This window comes from Numida meleagris, chromosome 1 (assembly GCF_002078875.1).
Source record: "Numida meleagris isolate 19003 breed g44 Domestic line chromosome 1, NumMel1.0, whole genome shotgun sequence".
In the NCBI taxonomy this organism is placed as follows: domain Eukaryota; kingdom Metazoa; phylum Chordata; class Aves; order Galliformes; family Numididae; genus Numida; species Numida meleagris.
This window is the reverse complement of record NC_034409.1, coordinates 100,872,547-100,887,656: the sequence shown is the minus strand read 5'-3', so window position 1 is coordinate 100,887,656 and position 15,110 is coordinate 100,872,547. Positions and strand designations below refer to the sequence as shown.

The 15,110-nt window shown below is 43.6% G+C and overlaps 1 protein-coding gene across 1 annotated transcript in view; it reads left to right on the top strand.

Moving 5' to 3' along the window:
- The window catches only part of CYYR1 (cysteine and tyrosine rich 1), a 58,119-nt gene continuing 43,015 nt past the window's right edge, over positions 7–15,110 (top strand). Inside the window, exons 1-2 of the mRNA XM_021403772.1 lie at positions 7–82; positions 2,363–2,468. Of these exons, the coding sequence (XP_021259447.1) occupies positions 40–82; positions 2,363–2,468 (149 nt within the window). The 5' untranslated portion in view covers positions 7–39. The remainder of the gene's footprint in view (positions 83–2,362; positions 2,469–15,110) is intronic.

Below are 15,110 nucleotides of genomic sequence, written 5' to 3'. Positions count from 1 at the left end.
GGCATGGAGGCAGCGGGGCGGCGCGGACGGGCCCGGGGGATGCCGCTGCCCACCGTCTTCCTCCTCCTCCTTCTTCTCGCAGGTCAGCGGGACGGGGGCGCCGGGGGGAACGGCGGGGCTGGGGGCGGTGCGGGGCCCCGCCGGAGGGCTGCCAGGTGCCCGTCCCAGCTGCGGGCGGGGAGAGTGCGGGGGGAGCTGCCGTGTGGGGAGGCACTGGGGTCTTTCCCCGCAGGCCTCTGGTGGCTGGACTGGCTGCAGTGTGTGGTTTGGGAGGACGGCTCGTGCAACCCGGTGAGCACGGGGGCTGCCGTGGCACCCCGAGCGCTGCCCAACTTCAGTAACTTCCCGGGAAGAAGGGCTCCTCGTTGCTGATAGAGCGCGGGCTGCTTGAATTAGGAGAGATGTTTCTTCATCTCTCTCTCGTGGAGTGCTTAAAGCCCTCCTGGATTGCAGTGGCGTTGGGTCGTTGTCCTGTCCGGCTGCTCTGCTGGCCTGCAGACCGGCGGGGCTGTCTGTCCTGCCGCGTTGTGGTGTGTAGCCCGTCTCTAAAAGGGGTAACTGCACAGGTTGCGAGCACAGGCTCAGAGCTGCGTGAGCCATGTCCTACCCTCACCCTCACTTTGGCACTTGTCCCGATGCCTGCACAGGTGGAGGAAGCTGACCTGCTGAAATCTATTGAGTGAAATTAAGGTGATGAGTTTTAGGGTGGATCGGCAGCCTAGGCAGCTTGCTATGCATCCACATGCAGAGGAGCCTTGCTGCAAGGTTGGGGCCTGTGGCCAGGGGTGGGCAGGAGGTGGCTACAGCATTTGCTACGATGAGGTTGTGTTGCGCAGACCCCAGCACACCAAAAACTGGGCAACACGGATGACAGGCAGGAACACGTCTTGTAAGGAGCAGCTGAGGGAACTGGGATTGTTCAGTCTGGAGAAGAGGAGGCTCAGGGGAGACTTCGTCGCTCTCTATAACCACCTGAAAAGAGGTTGTGGCAAGGTGGGGGTTGGCCTGTTCTCTCAGGTAACAGTGATATGACAAGAGGGAATGGCGTCAAGTTGCGCCAGGGGGGGTTCACGTTGGGTATTAGGAAAAGTTTCTTCTCAGAAAGAGCGGTGAGGCACTGGAATAGGCTGCCCAGGGAGGTAGTGGAGTCACCATCCCTGGAGGTGTTCAAGGTGTAGGACTGAGCTGAGGGACATGGTTAGTGGACGTGGTGGTGATGGGCTGATGGTTGGACAAGGTGATTTTGGTGGTCTTTTCCAACATTAATCATTCTGTGATTCTACGAATGGGGGTGGGAGTGAAACCCATGGGGACAGTGGAAGCCCCAAGCGTGGTCTGCTGCCCAGAGAGCAGGAGCTGCAGCCTGCGGGGAGTGTGACAGCACAGCCTGATGTCTTCACGTGTAGGCTCTACTGTGGCAGCAACTGTGTGACCAAAGAGGTCCAGACGAGTGAAAGTGTGTGGCTCCGAGGCTCTGTTTGGGGTCATCAGTGTGGATGAGCTCCTGGCAGTCAGGAAGGAGAGTGTGGGATGAGACAGAGGAAACGTGTCATTTACCTGGGGGAGCATGGCCTAGGGCTTTGAGATGCCACAAAGTGGTTAGCAAACAGGAGATTGAGCTTTAAAAGAAAAGGATGTGTCCTTCCACATCCCTTAGTTGTACAGAACTTGCTTACTGCTATTTCACAGTTGGAGCTGTTCATCAGTCCCAAAGAGCATTGCTACTGAGGACCCTTCTGGCCCCCTAGGCAGAGGGCCTTTGGCATGGTGGCAGGCAGAGCTGGCTGCAGTGGGCACTGCACCGCTGTGCTGGGATGGCAGGGCCCCGCTGAGCTGGAGCTGGCACTCTAGCTGGTGTAGGGCAAGGGCAGCGCTGGCTGCTGGCTGAGGAGCCCCAAGCAGCTCTGAATGTTACTCTGGGCCACTCCAGCAAGGACATGGGGCAGGAGCCAGCCTGCATGCAGCTTCATTCCCCTCTCCTCTAACCCGGCAGCGTAGTGTGGGAGGCAGCGTGGCCTCAAGTTCTTCTCTGGAGTCTTCACTGGAATATAGAAAGATAATCCATGGTGCCTTGACATTTTGAAATGCTTTTATTATTATTATTATTTTAAATGATTTAGTATGAGGAGGGATTGATACAGCCAGCTACAAAGTACCCGTACACAAAGCAACTAAATATGAACTCCTCACTGAAATTTGGAATGAGAGGGAATTGGCTGCCATTTGGATTACAGGGTCAGGCCAAGCCCCCAGTGAAGTCCTGTGATTGTATAAAACTGTTAGATTGCTTTTTCTTTTAAGCTGTACTCTATAGCTTTTGTTGTTGCTGCTGTTTGACTGCATGAATGTTATTTTTATTCAGCAGAAGATTGTCTGGCTCAGTGTGATAATGACTGCAAGGCTTACTGCTGTGATGGGACCGCTCCCTACTGCTGTTCATATTATGCCTACATTGGGAATGTCCTTTCGTAAGTATATGTGCTCTTCAGAACAACTGATGCTCACTGTTCATGGACTGGATGCAAATTCATGTTGCTGGAAACTATGTTTGGCAATAAACACTGGCAGGGTTGGTTTGGGGGTTTTAGTTGTTTCTTTCCTTGCTGCTAACAAACATTGTTAATCCTGTAAGGTCTCACGTTGCATGCATTTTTGAGGCATGCTTATACCAAAAAGCTTGCTGAAATTGAAGGTTATGTCCTTAACTTGTGTACTCTGCTGGAGCCTTTGGAAGCAAGCTGTAGAGGTGCTGAGCACTTTGCTTCAAGCTCTTCTAATGAAGAGGACTGTGTGTAGAAAACTTGTATCTTTTTTTGTTGAAATGCTTTGTTACAGTACCTGAGTCGAGCTGCTATTCAAATATATTGGAATTGAGATCCTTTTTGCTTTGATTACTACTTTTTTCTTTTTATTGACTTGTTTGTTTTCACTAAATTATGTTTTGGCATTTGATGGGGTTTTTTGAATAGATTCAAGGTGAGGGTAATCTGGTCCTTTAGCACTGTGGTATGAGTTGCACATTTCACAGTGCTTAAAAGAGCCAAAGCAGGTGAAATGGAGTTGGTATGATTATTTCCTAGCTAGAGGAATGTATAGGAGTAATTACTGATAAAAATCATAGTCTCCAGTGCTGGTATTAGCTCTGCATTGATGAGGAAGAAGAGAAAAGCCTGCGTGCTGGTGGACCTGACTCCAGGCTCTGGGCTTAACTTAAAACCCATAAGTATTCCATCTGTATGTGAAGACAAACCTAAACAAAATATAGAATGTTTTTCAAGACAGGGCATCTAACCTTGTGTTTTGTCAACCTCATCAGCAATTTCTTTATTCTTTAGCATGCAGTTTCTGAAAAGGATTAATGTGGCACTGAGGGACCTGGTTAGTGGACATGCTGGTGATGGGTTGACATTTGCTCTAGATGATCTTAGTGGTCTTTTCCAACCTTAGCGATTGAATAGCACTGTGTATTTTTGGTTTGTATTCTTAGCTGAAACCAGAGAAGGAAGATGTGGTATGTGAGAGGGATTGCTCAGTGCCTGGGGAGGAGTGAGTGCAAGGGTAGTAGTTTTTTCTGGAAGGACACCTCCGTTGCAGGCTTTGAACCTGGGGAACACGTCACTGTTGCCTTCAGCTTATTATGTAGCACTTTGAAGGAGTAGGCGTAGTGATGGCATTTTAATACGGAATTGATCCACAGCATTTAAAGCGGATCAGACAGTTCCTGGGCTAAAGTAAATAAAATGATGATGGAGCATCAGAATCCTTCGTTCCTCTGGAAATAAGAAAGCATGCATTTAAGATTGATTACTTTTGGAGAATGACAAGTGATTGTATTTTCCTCTCACCTAGGGAATATCTGCTTTGACTTTTTTTTTCTTTTCTCCATCCAAGATTGCTGTCCTGTTTAGATGCAAGGGAAGATATGCTGCATTTGAATAACTCATTCCTGTTCATACATGGTTAGGAATGATGGATACAGTAGCACGGTATATCACATTGTAAGAAGGAAGGTTCCCGTAGAGCAGCAAAGCTAGTGGATTTCCTCTCCCACTTGCCCGTGAACATCATTGGCATTTGCCTAGTCTGATGTCAGAGCTATGTCATAGAAAGGATTGACCAAGGGATTCTTTAGAGCCACTGCTGAGATCTTCAAACTATGCTTAACACTGGGTTCACACCTAATTTTCTGTGCACTTATTTAACCAACATAAACAGCTGTTGAATTAGAACTGAAGTGCAAGTGACATTGGCATGTTAGAAAGGTTTGTGTGTGTCTGTATGCACACTGAAGTGGCTTTTACAAATGCTGTTGTCACATGAACACTTGAACACTTGAAGGAGATACATCATTCTTCTCATTTTTTTATGGGTAAGTACTTCAATTCATAAACTCTAAGACAAGTCAGAAGTCATTATTACTCCTCTGACGTGACCTATGTTGTGACTGAGCCATAGTTTTTGTGGGTTTTTTTTTTTTTTCACTAAAAGCTGTATGGGGTGTGCCTTCTATAAACATACATAATCTCATTTTGAAAACTTCAGGCATTAACGAATTGACCATCTGCCCTGGTAAACTCTTCTGTAGTTAATTTACTAACACCGCTGGGAAATTTTGCAGGGAAATGAAGGCTGAAATTCTTAATGTCAGATCTTAACTTATCTGTGAGTTTGAAATGTGGCCCTAAATAGTCATTGTGACAGCTCTCAGCCTTATCGGTAAGCTGGTTGATCTCTGTCAGCCTCACATGTAAGCTTTGCTTTGTTTTCCTTTGCCTTGCCCAGGGGTCAATTCTTCGGCCTTCCTCCGAGCTCGCTCCAGTATTTTCACGTCCTTCTGGAAATGTGGCAATCAGAGCTGAGCACAGGGTTTTGATGGAAGTCTCACTGAGATTGTTTTTTTCTGTATTTGAGCATCTAGGTTTGAGTATCTGTTTTGAAGCAAATGGTTATCACTGAAGACATAAATGAACTTACCAGTTTCTTCCTGGTCCTTAAGGCACTGTCCTCAAAACATGCCAAAGATTGTTCTTTGCTAGAGTTACCAGTTTTGCATCTAGCGGTATTGCAGAACAAGTGACTTTAGATTGTGACTTTAACTATGCTCCATAACAATAACCATCCCTTTTCGCACTATGTTGGTCCTTGTTTTATGTGACATTGAAGAAGTTTTTTGTTACCTCACCCCCAAATGACAAACCTATGAATTTACATTGGAGGACACAATCCCTGGAATCTGGAAGCCACTGCTAGTGACCCATCCTTTGATATCTTACTGTGAACAATTGGGTTTTGAAATCTTTTTAATATTTAATTCAACAAGCTGCATGCCCTGATAGTTCCACATCATTATGTTCTTTCAGTATCTTTGTTTTCCTGTATCATCATTTTTGATCTTGCTACCTACACTGAAGAGTGGACTTCATCTGCATGGCTATTTTTAGAGTGTCTTTTTATTGCCCGAAATACTGTTAGTAGTCCTTAGTGTTTTCTTGGCTCATCTGCTTCTTTAGAGATTTTCAGTGCTTCTTCATTTGTTTATCACTAACTTTTTTCCTCTCCAATCTCTGCATGTCTTTCTGAGGTTTCTGTTCTTTATCTTCTCCAGGATGTTTTTTCTTCATGAGGGTAACTTTCCCTTGCAGTTTTGGAAAAGCCTTTCAACATGCAGTAGGTTCTTTTTTAAAACAATTCCATGTTTTATTTTATGCCTTTCACTCTTCATTTTCCTAGACTCGTATGCCAACAATTGTGCAAACAGAACAGAAACACCAGCCAATAATGTGTATCCTAATTTTAAAACAGAGTAATTGGGATTAGATCGTGATCACTGATACTTAGGCAGCTTTTAGCTTTTAGGTGATTAATTCTCTCTTCACTCATTAAAATGAGATTCAACATTGAGATATTCCATGTAGGGTTCTGGAGTTTTCTATTTGAGGAAACCGTCATCTTTTTAGGGCACCGGGGAATTTTTTTCTTTAGTCAGATGAGGTTTTCAGCAAACATCCTCCGGGCTGTGTGCATCTGTGATTAGCCTGTTTTTCTTTCTGCACATGAAGAGCATATGCAGGGTTATCAGCTCACTTTCGTATTAGGATTTCAAGGACTGTAAGAAGTCCTGTAACACCACCTTTAGCTGGACTATGGGTATAATCTGTAAGCATTCGAGATCTGTGATCTGTAAATTCATGAGCATCTCGAATGTAAAATGACACATCTTTCCTCCTCCTTCTCTTCTTGCTTTTCATGATACCCTCTCAGAGCAAGTTGTTACAGCCTTGATGTTCCAGCTATATTTCCCTTCCCATTAGTTTTCATTAGTTACAGACTGACATTATTTCCTCTGATGCATATGCATTTCCTCCTGTTTATTCTCTAGGCATCTACTGCTCAATAGTTAGGCTTTCTAAAAACGTATTTCTTAGACAGATTACAGATTTCTGCTTGGACTCAGGCAATGTAATAGAACTGTTTGTAATCAATAAATGAAAAGATACAAGAACACTTGGATGGTCAGACTGTTCCTCCTGCCCAGCTCTTCACTTCTCATCAAAAGGTAGCACTGGGATGCCCTTTCCAGCCTTCAGCATCATCCAAGCTCTTGGAATCAAGAAACACAAATTCCCCTCCTCCTCAGAAGCTAGTTTAAATGCCTATTGAATCATGGGTCACGGACCTTTTTTCAGTGTCCCAGTGTTGCATCTGCTTCTGCAGCTTGCTGCCAGGCAAGGGACTGAGAGGACTGCAGTGCCTTTTCTCTCAAACCTGGAGAAGGTTTGCCTCCAGCAAAAGGATCTTCATAACTAACTAACCAGCAGTGTTTCACCTTCTGTCACCCAGAGGAGTTGAAGACATCTGGTTAGTGCCTTCAAAGCCTCAAACCCCAGCACTCTTCAGAGTCTCCAAAGTCCAGAGGCTGCACAGTGTAGCCAGGAAGGAAGGAAGGCAGACAGAAAGAATGGGAGGAAAGGAAGCAGAAAATACAGTTAGCATAAAAATCACATGTAGGCCTCAGCCTGCAAAGCTGAAGAAAAAGACTGTGTATGGTGAGTGCCTCTAGGTGTGGCATTTGATGCGAAGTACTTCATATCCACTAGTACTGTGAGAAATGTAGATGACCTCGGAGAATGACAGTTTTCTTCATGCAAGAAGGAATGTCCCTTATGCTGATTCACCTGATATGGCAGTATGGAATGGAGAGTGGGAATGGGGGAAGAGCACACTGAAAGATAGAATTAACATTTTAAGAGTTAGGAATATAGAGGCATAGCCTCAAAGCTTCATAGTGAATTAAAAAAAAAATCAGGAAGCTTAGCATTCACTGTATATTCCAAATAATTAAAATTAGATACTTTCAGGCATCCCACAGTAAATATGTGAAGCAGCATATGGGTTGTGGACAGTTCTATGTCTGCACTTCAGCTGTTTGATATTCTGCTTAAAATAAAAATGGGTTCCTCTTCATCAGAGCAGTGTTCAAAATTTCCTGTGACTGGAGCACTTCTCAACAATATGGAAAACTGCACTTTGCTTGGCAGTTACCGTTTCATGCCTCTGGCTCTGTAATTTCTGATACAATGCCAGCAGGTGAGACAAAAGCCTGTTTCAATAATTATTTGGCTTGTGTTGAGGCTTCTGGTCTGGAGAGTCTCCTTGAAAGAGCATGCACTGCAGTTTAAACTGCTAGGTGACAGAACCAGAGCCTGAGAATGTGTTTCCTAAGTACTGGGCTGTCTGTAAGCACATCTCTGGGAAGGGCAAGATTCCAGTAATTGGACGACAACAGTTTCCCCTTCATTCTGGGTAAGAGAGGGATAGCAGTTCAGACTTTCAATCCTTGGTCTTTAACATGTGCCATACCTGAGGAAGTGTGCTATTCATACTTCAGCCTGGGAAAAACTCCACAAGAGGGGCATCCAGCTTGCTCTGTGCAGGGGGTTGATTAACTAACTACAGCTTAAAGAAAGACCTAGGATCACATTTTCATTGTAAGATCTGCTGGAGAAAGAGCTGATAGTTGAAATGTGACCTTTGCAAAGCAATTGAACTTCCATTGTTTTTTGTTCCATGCCTATTGTTCCAGCTCATATCCTTCAGTAGAGAATGTGCAATCAGATTTACGACCAGAGCACTGTCTGCTCTTATGACGGATGCAGAGGAAACCCTTGTCAGCACCAGATTTAAAACATAGGGCGTCTCTTCTTTAGCCCATTGTGCTTTTAATTCTGACTTTATGTTGTGACAAGCAGCTTAAAATGGAAAAAAACTGTTTTGCTTGCCAAACAGAAAGTATCAAAAGATAGCTCCTGTTTCATGTTTTCCACCTCTTTTTCTTTTTTCTTTTTTCTTTTCTTCTCTTTTTTTTATTTTTTTTATTTATTTTTTTTTTGCACAGGGCACCTGAGTGACTCTTTTGTGAATGTTTGGGACTAAAAAAAAACTGAGTTCTTTTGGCTGTTTGTTTTTGGAAGTTTAATGTTGTTGGTTTTTTATTAAGTAGTCATAAGAACTAGAATATTATTTTAATGAAAACTGGACGTTTTTGTAAACATGCAAGTTCTATTGCTAGTGAGAAAAAAGGCTAGCATGGTTCTGAGTTCTTGACATCGCTGTGGATCATCTGTTCTACATCGTTTGGAAGACTGCTAGAATTTGGACTGCAAATAGATGCATTATGGTATAAATCACTGAAATGCTCTCTGTGGTTTACAGAAGACTCACTGGCGTGGAGGAAATAAATACTCTTAAGGGATTCAGTGAAATTAACTTGCTTTTATTGCCCTGTTTATTTCTAAAAGGTATTTTCAGTGAAAAGGTGAGATAATTTTGTGTGTATCACTCGCAGTGGTGTGTTTTGGAACCTTGTAGGATTTTTCCATAAGGTTTGGTCATGTAAAAGGTGAATATTTTGTTAGCACTTAGTAAGACCGACCTAAAGACTCGACCTAGAGGAGTATGTTGACAAGTGGAATGTCCTCTCTAAGAATTTTATCTTCTGTCATTTTATATCCCTCCTCCTTTTTTCTTTCTTTATCCAGGAGAGGAAAGGTACACCCCTACATTTGATAAGAAACTGTGATTTTATTCAGCCATCCGTACATCCAGAGCTTTCTAGGAAGTTCTGATAGTCTGCTAGGCATCAATTCAACAAAGTAGTTAAATGCACATATAACTTCAGGGCAGTGAGCAGATGCAGTGGATCATTCACCCTGCTGAAATCAATAAGCTAATCACTACGTACTTCAGTGGGGTCCCCATGCACTGGCTCTAATGGGACAAGTTGTAAGCTCAGGTACCTTATCAAATCCAGCTGTCAGAAGAAAAAAAAAAAAACACTTTTTTTCCATCACCACTGTATCCTCAGTGTTCTCTGCCACTCCATGCTCCCTTGTTCCCACTTCAGATGCTACTTACCAAGGTGCATCACTCGTGGTGGGTCAGGAGGTGCACGGGACAAATCTCACCTCAGCTGACTCAACCATTCCCTGCACTAGCTCCCTGCATTTCTTGGATACCTACATACCTTCTCTACCCTCAGCTGAACAATTTCTGTTTTATTGGCTAATTCTGAGATTTCACAGAGTTTGGAGGATTCTCAGAGGATGTCTGTTCCATTTTGTACTGGTTTCCCTGTAGTAGGTAATATCAAACTGACTGAGAGCACGGTTATTAATGAAGATACTTCTGGGTCAAAAACTGGGCAAGAGGGCCATATGATGCTGTGCACAGTATAACTGCAACTAGTCCAAATAAAATCTGTAGCGCTTGTTCAATGTTCAAACAATATTGTCCTAGGAAGATAAACTCTCATTCTGATTTTAAATGTACCTCTTTAAGAGACAGAAATGAAGTTTGGAGCATGTAAGTGAGTGATTAAAAATTAAAGGAAATGAGCTACTAATCCACAGGGCAGTCACAAGTTCCTTTGAGATTTATAACCGCAACTAGATGGAAATTCCATAGTTAATATAATCTTTAGGAACTCAGTGAAGTTTTTTTAATGATTTTTCTCTACTAAAAAAAATAAGTCATGACATTTACATTTGGAATAACTTCGCTATCATAAAATTCTTTTTTTTCTTTAATGATTTATTTTTGTGAAACAGAAGATTTGTCTGGGTTCTTACTGTATGTGTAAGTATTTAGTATGGGATGGCAAGGCACTAATACCACAGACGGCAGGCATATTCTATCATCTTATCTCCCTCTTTTGGCTCATCCACACAGATAAGAGGTTTTTACTGCTATCATTAAATGGAATTATACCTTTTACTCACAAGGGAGGCTTGGTTTAATACTGAATGTTCTAGCTTCTCTCTTTATTGAGGACTGTGGTACAGTTTGTAACAAACACCAGAGGTACTAAGGATCTGCTGCTATTGTTAAAGCATCTGTTCATCAGCCAAGATGCAGTGAACCTCATTTTGGTCTTCCTACGCTGCTGTTGAAGCATAAAGGGACTGCGTAAGCTATCTCTACCCCATCCTTCATACAGTCCATAGTCAAGGTGATCTAAGGAAAGCGTAACCAGGGTACTGCTGCCCTGTAGCTATTTCCAGCTGCTGAGCAGCCCATAAGGCACCAATGTTTGCAAGCAAGGAAAAACGTATAAAATGCTGTCCCTAATGTATGTGCTTATGCTCTCCCATTTCTTGCTATTTTGATCAGTGATTCCCCAGTCCCGTTTCCTCCTGTGCTGTCTATGCATTTGTTTTTTACATTCCAGCAGCAGAGTGAGACAGAACCTGGAGGTAAGCAGTGTTCCTTCCTTTCACAATGCCTCTGCAACAGACCCCTGAGCATGGAGAACACAAGAAACAGGAACACTGATAACATACTGAGAAGAATGTAGGGACAGAAGACAAGCATTGGAAAGACCCAAAATTAATTACTCACTTACAAGTAGTGCTTATAATATGATGATTTTTAAATGTTACGTGATAGCAGGTCTTAATTCTTTTGTTTGGATTAAATCCCTCAGCAAGTCCCTGAGCTTTAAGGCCTCTCCTCATCTGCTGCTTTGGAAATGTAAACCAGCAGGAAAAGAAATAAGCAGCCAGCACAGATTTATCACTTACTTATTATTGTTGGGACTAAAGCAGCGCTAATCATATTTTGTACAAGACCTTGGTGAAATATATCTCTTGGAATGTTTGAGATTTTCCTGGAAGAGTAGCGAGAATTTTGTTAGTATAGTATTTTGTATTAAAAAATGCAACTTTTTTTTGTAATCATCTTTGCTTTCCACTTGTGTAGCGTATTATCATCCAAAGATTTCAAAACGCTTACAGTCTTATGTTCTCAATATCCTGTCAGGCAAAGAAACAACATTTGGGCATTGCACGCCTGCCATCCACATAGGACGAACTAGTCAATTCTAAAAGCAGTGTAAGTGATCTCAAACAAAGGTAAATTATTTTGGGCTATGGGCAGAATTTGGATTATTTGGAGCCAAAATTTGACATCTGAATTTCGACACTGAATATGTTGTGTTTGAGCATATTCCAATGAAAACCTCCTGGGACAGAGAGTGACTTTGCATGTAAGGGTTCTTTCAGTGCCATGTCCAACACAAAAGCTCTCACAGTTGCGAATGAGTTGCATAGTGTTAATCTAACCTGAGGAGTTAGCAACCTTCCCATAAAACTATTCCATAGAGCACCTTGTGCAAATGTTGCACATTTCAACAACAATAGTTATTTTTGTCTGCTTTTCTGCTTGCTGACAGCTCTGCAGTGTGCTGACCACTTGCTATTCTGCATGGTCCTTGTCCCCAAAGACCTCAGTGAGGCTGTGTCTGATGATAGCTAATATATTTACTTGGCTGAAAGATAATATTGTTTGTTCAGCCCACTGTGGTAACCCTGTGTTTGGCTTGGCAGTGGATGGCCTATTTACATAAAATGAAATTATGAAAATGGATGACAGAATCGCCAGTCTGCTTACCTCGCATTGCTTTCCTCATGTGGCTCCTTGCAGAGATAATATGATATTAAATTCCGGAGGAGAGCAAAAGAACAGAGCTTCAAGGGGACAGGGGATGGCTGAGAAGTTACGGCTTTATTCTCCATTTAAAATTGTTTTAAGTGAAGCACAATTCATCTTTGTTCTTGAGCCTTCATGCTGCTGAATGAAGCTCAATGATCAAATTAGCATATTTCTAGAAATGTAATAAAATGTCAGCTTGACAGTAACACTTTCAAAATTGCTACATTACAGGGGTGCTGTGTGTTCTGTGTGTTTCTGATACTATGTTGCATCAAGAAAATAAGAAAATATGTTGAAATTAAAAAGAAAGCTATGGTGTTTAACATCTGTATTTGGTAAACTTACATTGTCACTACCTTCTAACCTAAGTTATTTGACATTAAAATTCTATACCAGGAAAGGAGATTTTTCCTGCACCGTCCCCAGTCAACCTTTCTTCCCAAGGGGACGAGGGGTCAGGCAGCCAGCTCAGGAAATGGCTGGTGCCGCCTGGCTGCCTGGTGCTATAGGGAATGTATCCGATGATCTAGGAAGGTCCTTTTGCATTAGCCACAGAAGTAAGAATTTTGGGTCTGAGCTGTTCACACTTTCTGATGCTCTGGGCCAGCTGGTAGATACAGGGAGTCTATCCTGTGGTCCTGTGAAGTTGCAAGCTGACAGCAGCTATTTACAAGCTGACCTCCAGGTTGGTGTTTGCGCAGCAGACGGTGGCTGGTATTGTTTTTCTGGCAGGCAGAGTCACCTTTGAGTGTGAGCTGGTCTGTGTGCTGCTAGATAAGCAGCCCTGCTTTGCATCACTCCAATTTAGCAAGTCATAAAGCAATTTTGTCACTCTGGTTTGGTTTTTGAGCTGTGCATCCTTGTTTAGAGGAGGGAGAGTTTTGTTACCTCCTACAAGAGAGGTTTTGTTCTGCATTTCCATGAATAATTACCCAGAAGGATGTCCCGGTGGGCATCTGGAGAGCTTTGTGGTCCCCTCTGATGCCATCCTGGGGGACCCTGCTTGGGCAGGGGGTAGTGGGAAGCTGCAGGGAGGTTGCTGCCCTTGGGAGCCAAGAAGCGCTGAGTATTCATTAGACTGTCAGGTATTTTAACGAGTTCAGGAAAGTAACACCTGTAGTTTGTGTAATTTGAAATCTATCTTAGGTTACAGAGAAGTACTTTTGAGATGACATCGATTAAGTTTCTGTATTCTTCTGCTTAATTTTCCTTACAGGGAGGAGCTGTTATTGCAGAGCTACCAGCAATTCCACATTACCCCAGGAGCTTGCAATGGCTAGGTTAGGCTCTTTTCAAAGACTGACTTGTCTCTTCTGTGAGAAAGTTGTGTTACTTGGAAGTTCTTCGTGCTTAAAATGTGGAGAGGTGACTTCTCCGTGGGGACACCTGGTGGCTGATCCAGAAAGTCACTGGTGCTGTGTTGATCTAGCCCGGTGCTCGGCCTCTTGGCTGGGATAGGAATAGGGTCTTCCAGAGAGTCTGGCACCTTGTAGGTGGTGAGGACAAGCTTGCTGCCTTCTTGCACCTTCCCAGTTGTCTCCCAAAGCCACTCTGTCAGGACGCACACTTGGCACTGAGGGAAGATGCAGTACCTCTTTTAGCCAGTATAAAAGCAATAACTGCTTTGTGAGACCAGAAAGCCAGTTAGCAGTTAGCAGCTGTAGTTTAAACCTGAAAGAGCTGTGCCTCAGGGAACGGTTTTCACTTCGGCCTTGTTACACGTTGATAATTTAATCTATGTTTCAGGTGCTGATAGGGCTTTGTAATGAGATGTCATTGTTTTTCTAGGCTGAACACTTGCTGTGCTCACAAAAAACCTGAGGTGTGTGGATTTGTGAAACAAGTCAGATGATATATTACTGTTATCTGTCACTTGAATGGTTTTAATAACTGGCAGAACTAACAGCTCCTTCCTAACCACCAGTAGCACCTATGGCTGTTGCTCTATTTTTTCTCACTGTCCTACTTTTTTCAACATGTATCAGGAGGTGCTATCTATCAATTAAGTGAGCAAAATTGTCAAGCCACTTGATTTGCACTGACTTACACTGGTTGAAAATACAGTCCAGTGCAAGAGGAGCTACAAGACTGTTCTCCATAACGAGCCAGGAACATCATTCAGGCCACTTCTGCCATGCCTGGGAGATATCTGCACCAGCCCCATGGCCATAAGTGTTCCTGGTGCTCCACTGCCTGTGCTCAGGCTTGAGAAGCACTTTTTTTTCTTGGTAGTGTCAGCAAAATCCCCGGACTGGCTTCCCAAGAGCAACACAAGCCCATTTGACCAGGGGCCTGAGCCATAAAACGGGGATTGGAGGTTCTCTCCTGGTCAATTTAAGCCTTATGCTTTGGATTTTATGGTCTAACCTACTTGGGAAGTTGCTTGAGGCTGAACTTCAAGCTGACCCTCGTTTGGTAGCCAAGTATTTTCAGCCCTGTTTTATTCTGAGGTTTTTAGCTGCTGCTTCCTCACAAAACAGCCAGCTTATTTTACTTTTTGTCTCTGTCCACCTGCCTGGCCTGCCAGAGGGCTTGGAAGGCCCTCATAGTGTCTGTAGCAACACAAAAGCCTTGGCAGTGAGCGGCTTGCTTGGAAGAGCTCCTCACCAGGCTCATGCTCTTCTGTTCTAGCAGCTCCAAACAGGCCCAGGAGTCAAAATAAAAACCGTTTGGCCTGGAAAGTGCAGCTTTTCCCTGGGGTAGACCATGCTGTGCTTCTCATGCTGTAATGATGTACGTGGCCATCCCAGGGCAGATCTGACTGTGGCCTTGTGTGGGAGCTGTCACTGTCGCTGTCCCTGCCAGCAGAGTTCTCTTCAGAGGAAATTCTGGAATTCCGGCAGTATTTCTCCTTTGCTCAAAATGCCTGCTGCTGTTTCTCCCAGCCTGAACGCCCCATCCTTGCAGAGTATGTTTGTACCAGAGCTGCCCATCCCTGTGAGCAGGATCCCATCCCGTTCCTCCCTGCCACGTGCCAGGGATGTGCTCTCTGGGGAAAGATTGGTGACCTTCCACAGGGATGATGCCATTGTGTAACTACTCCTTCATTAAAAAGTTAAAAGGATTAAGAACTGGCTGACATGTCAGAAAGTAGAGGCAGCAAAGAATTACTATGTAATGAG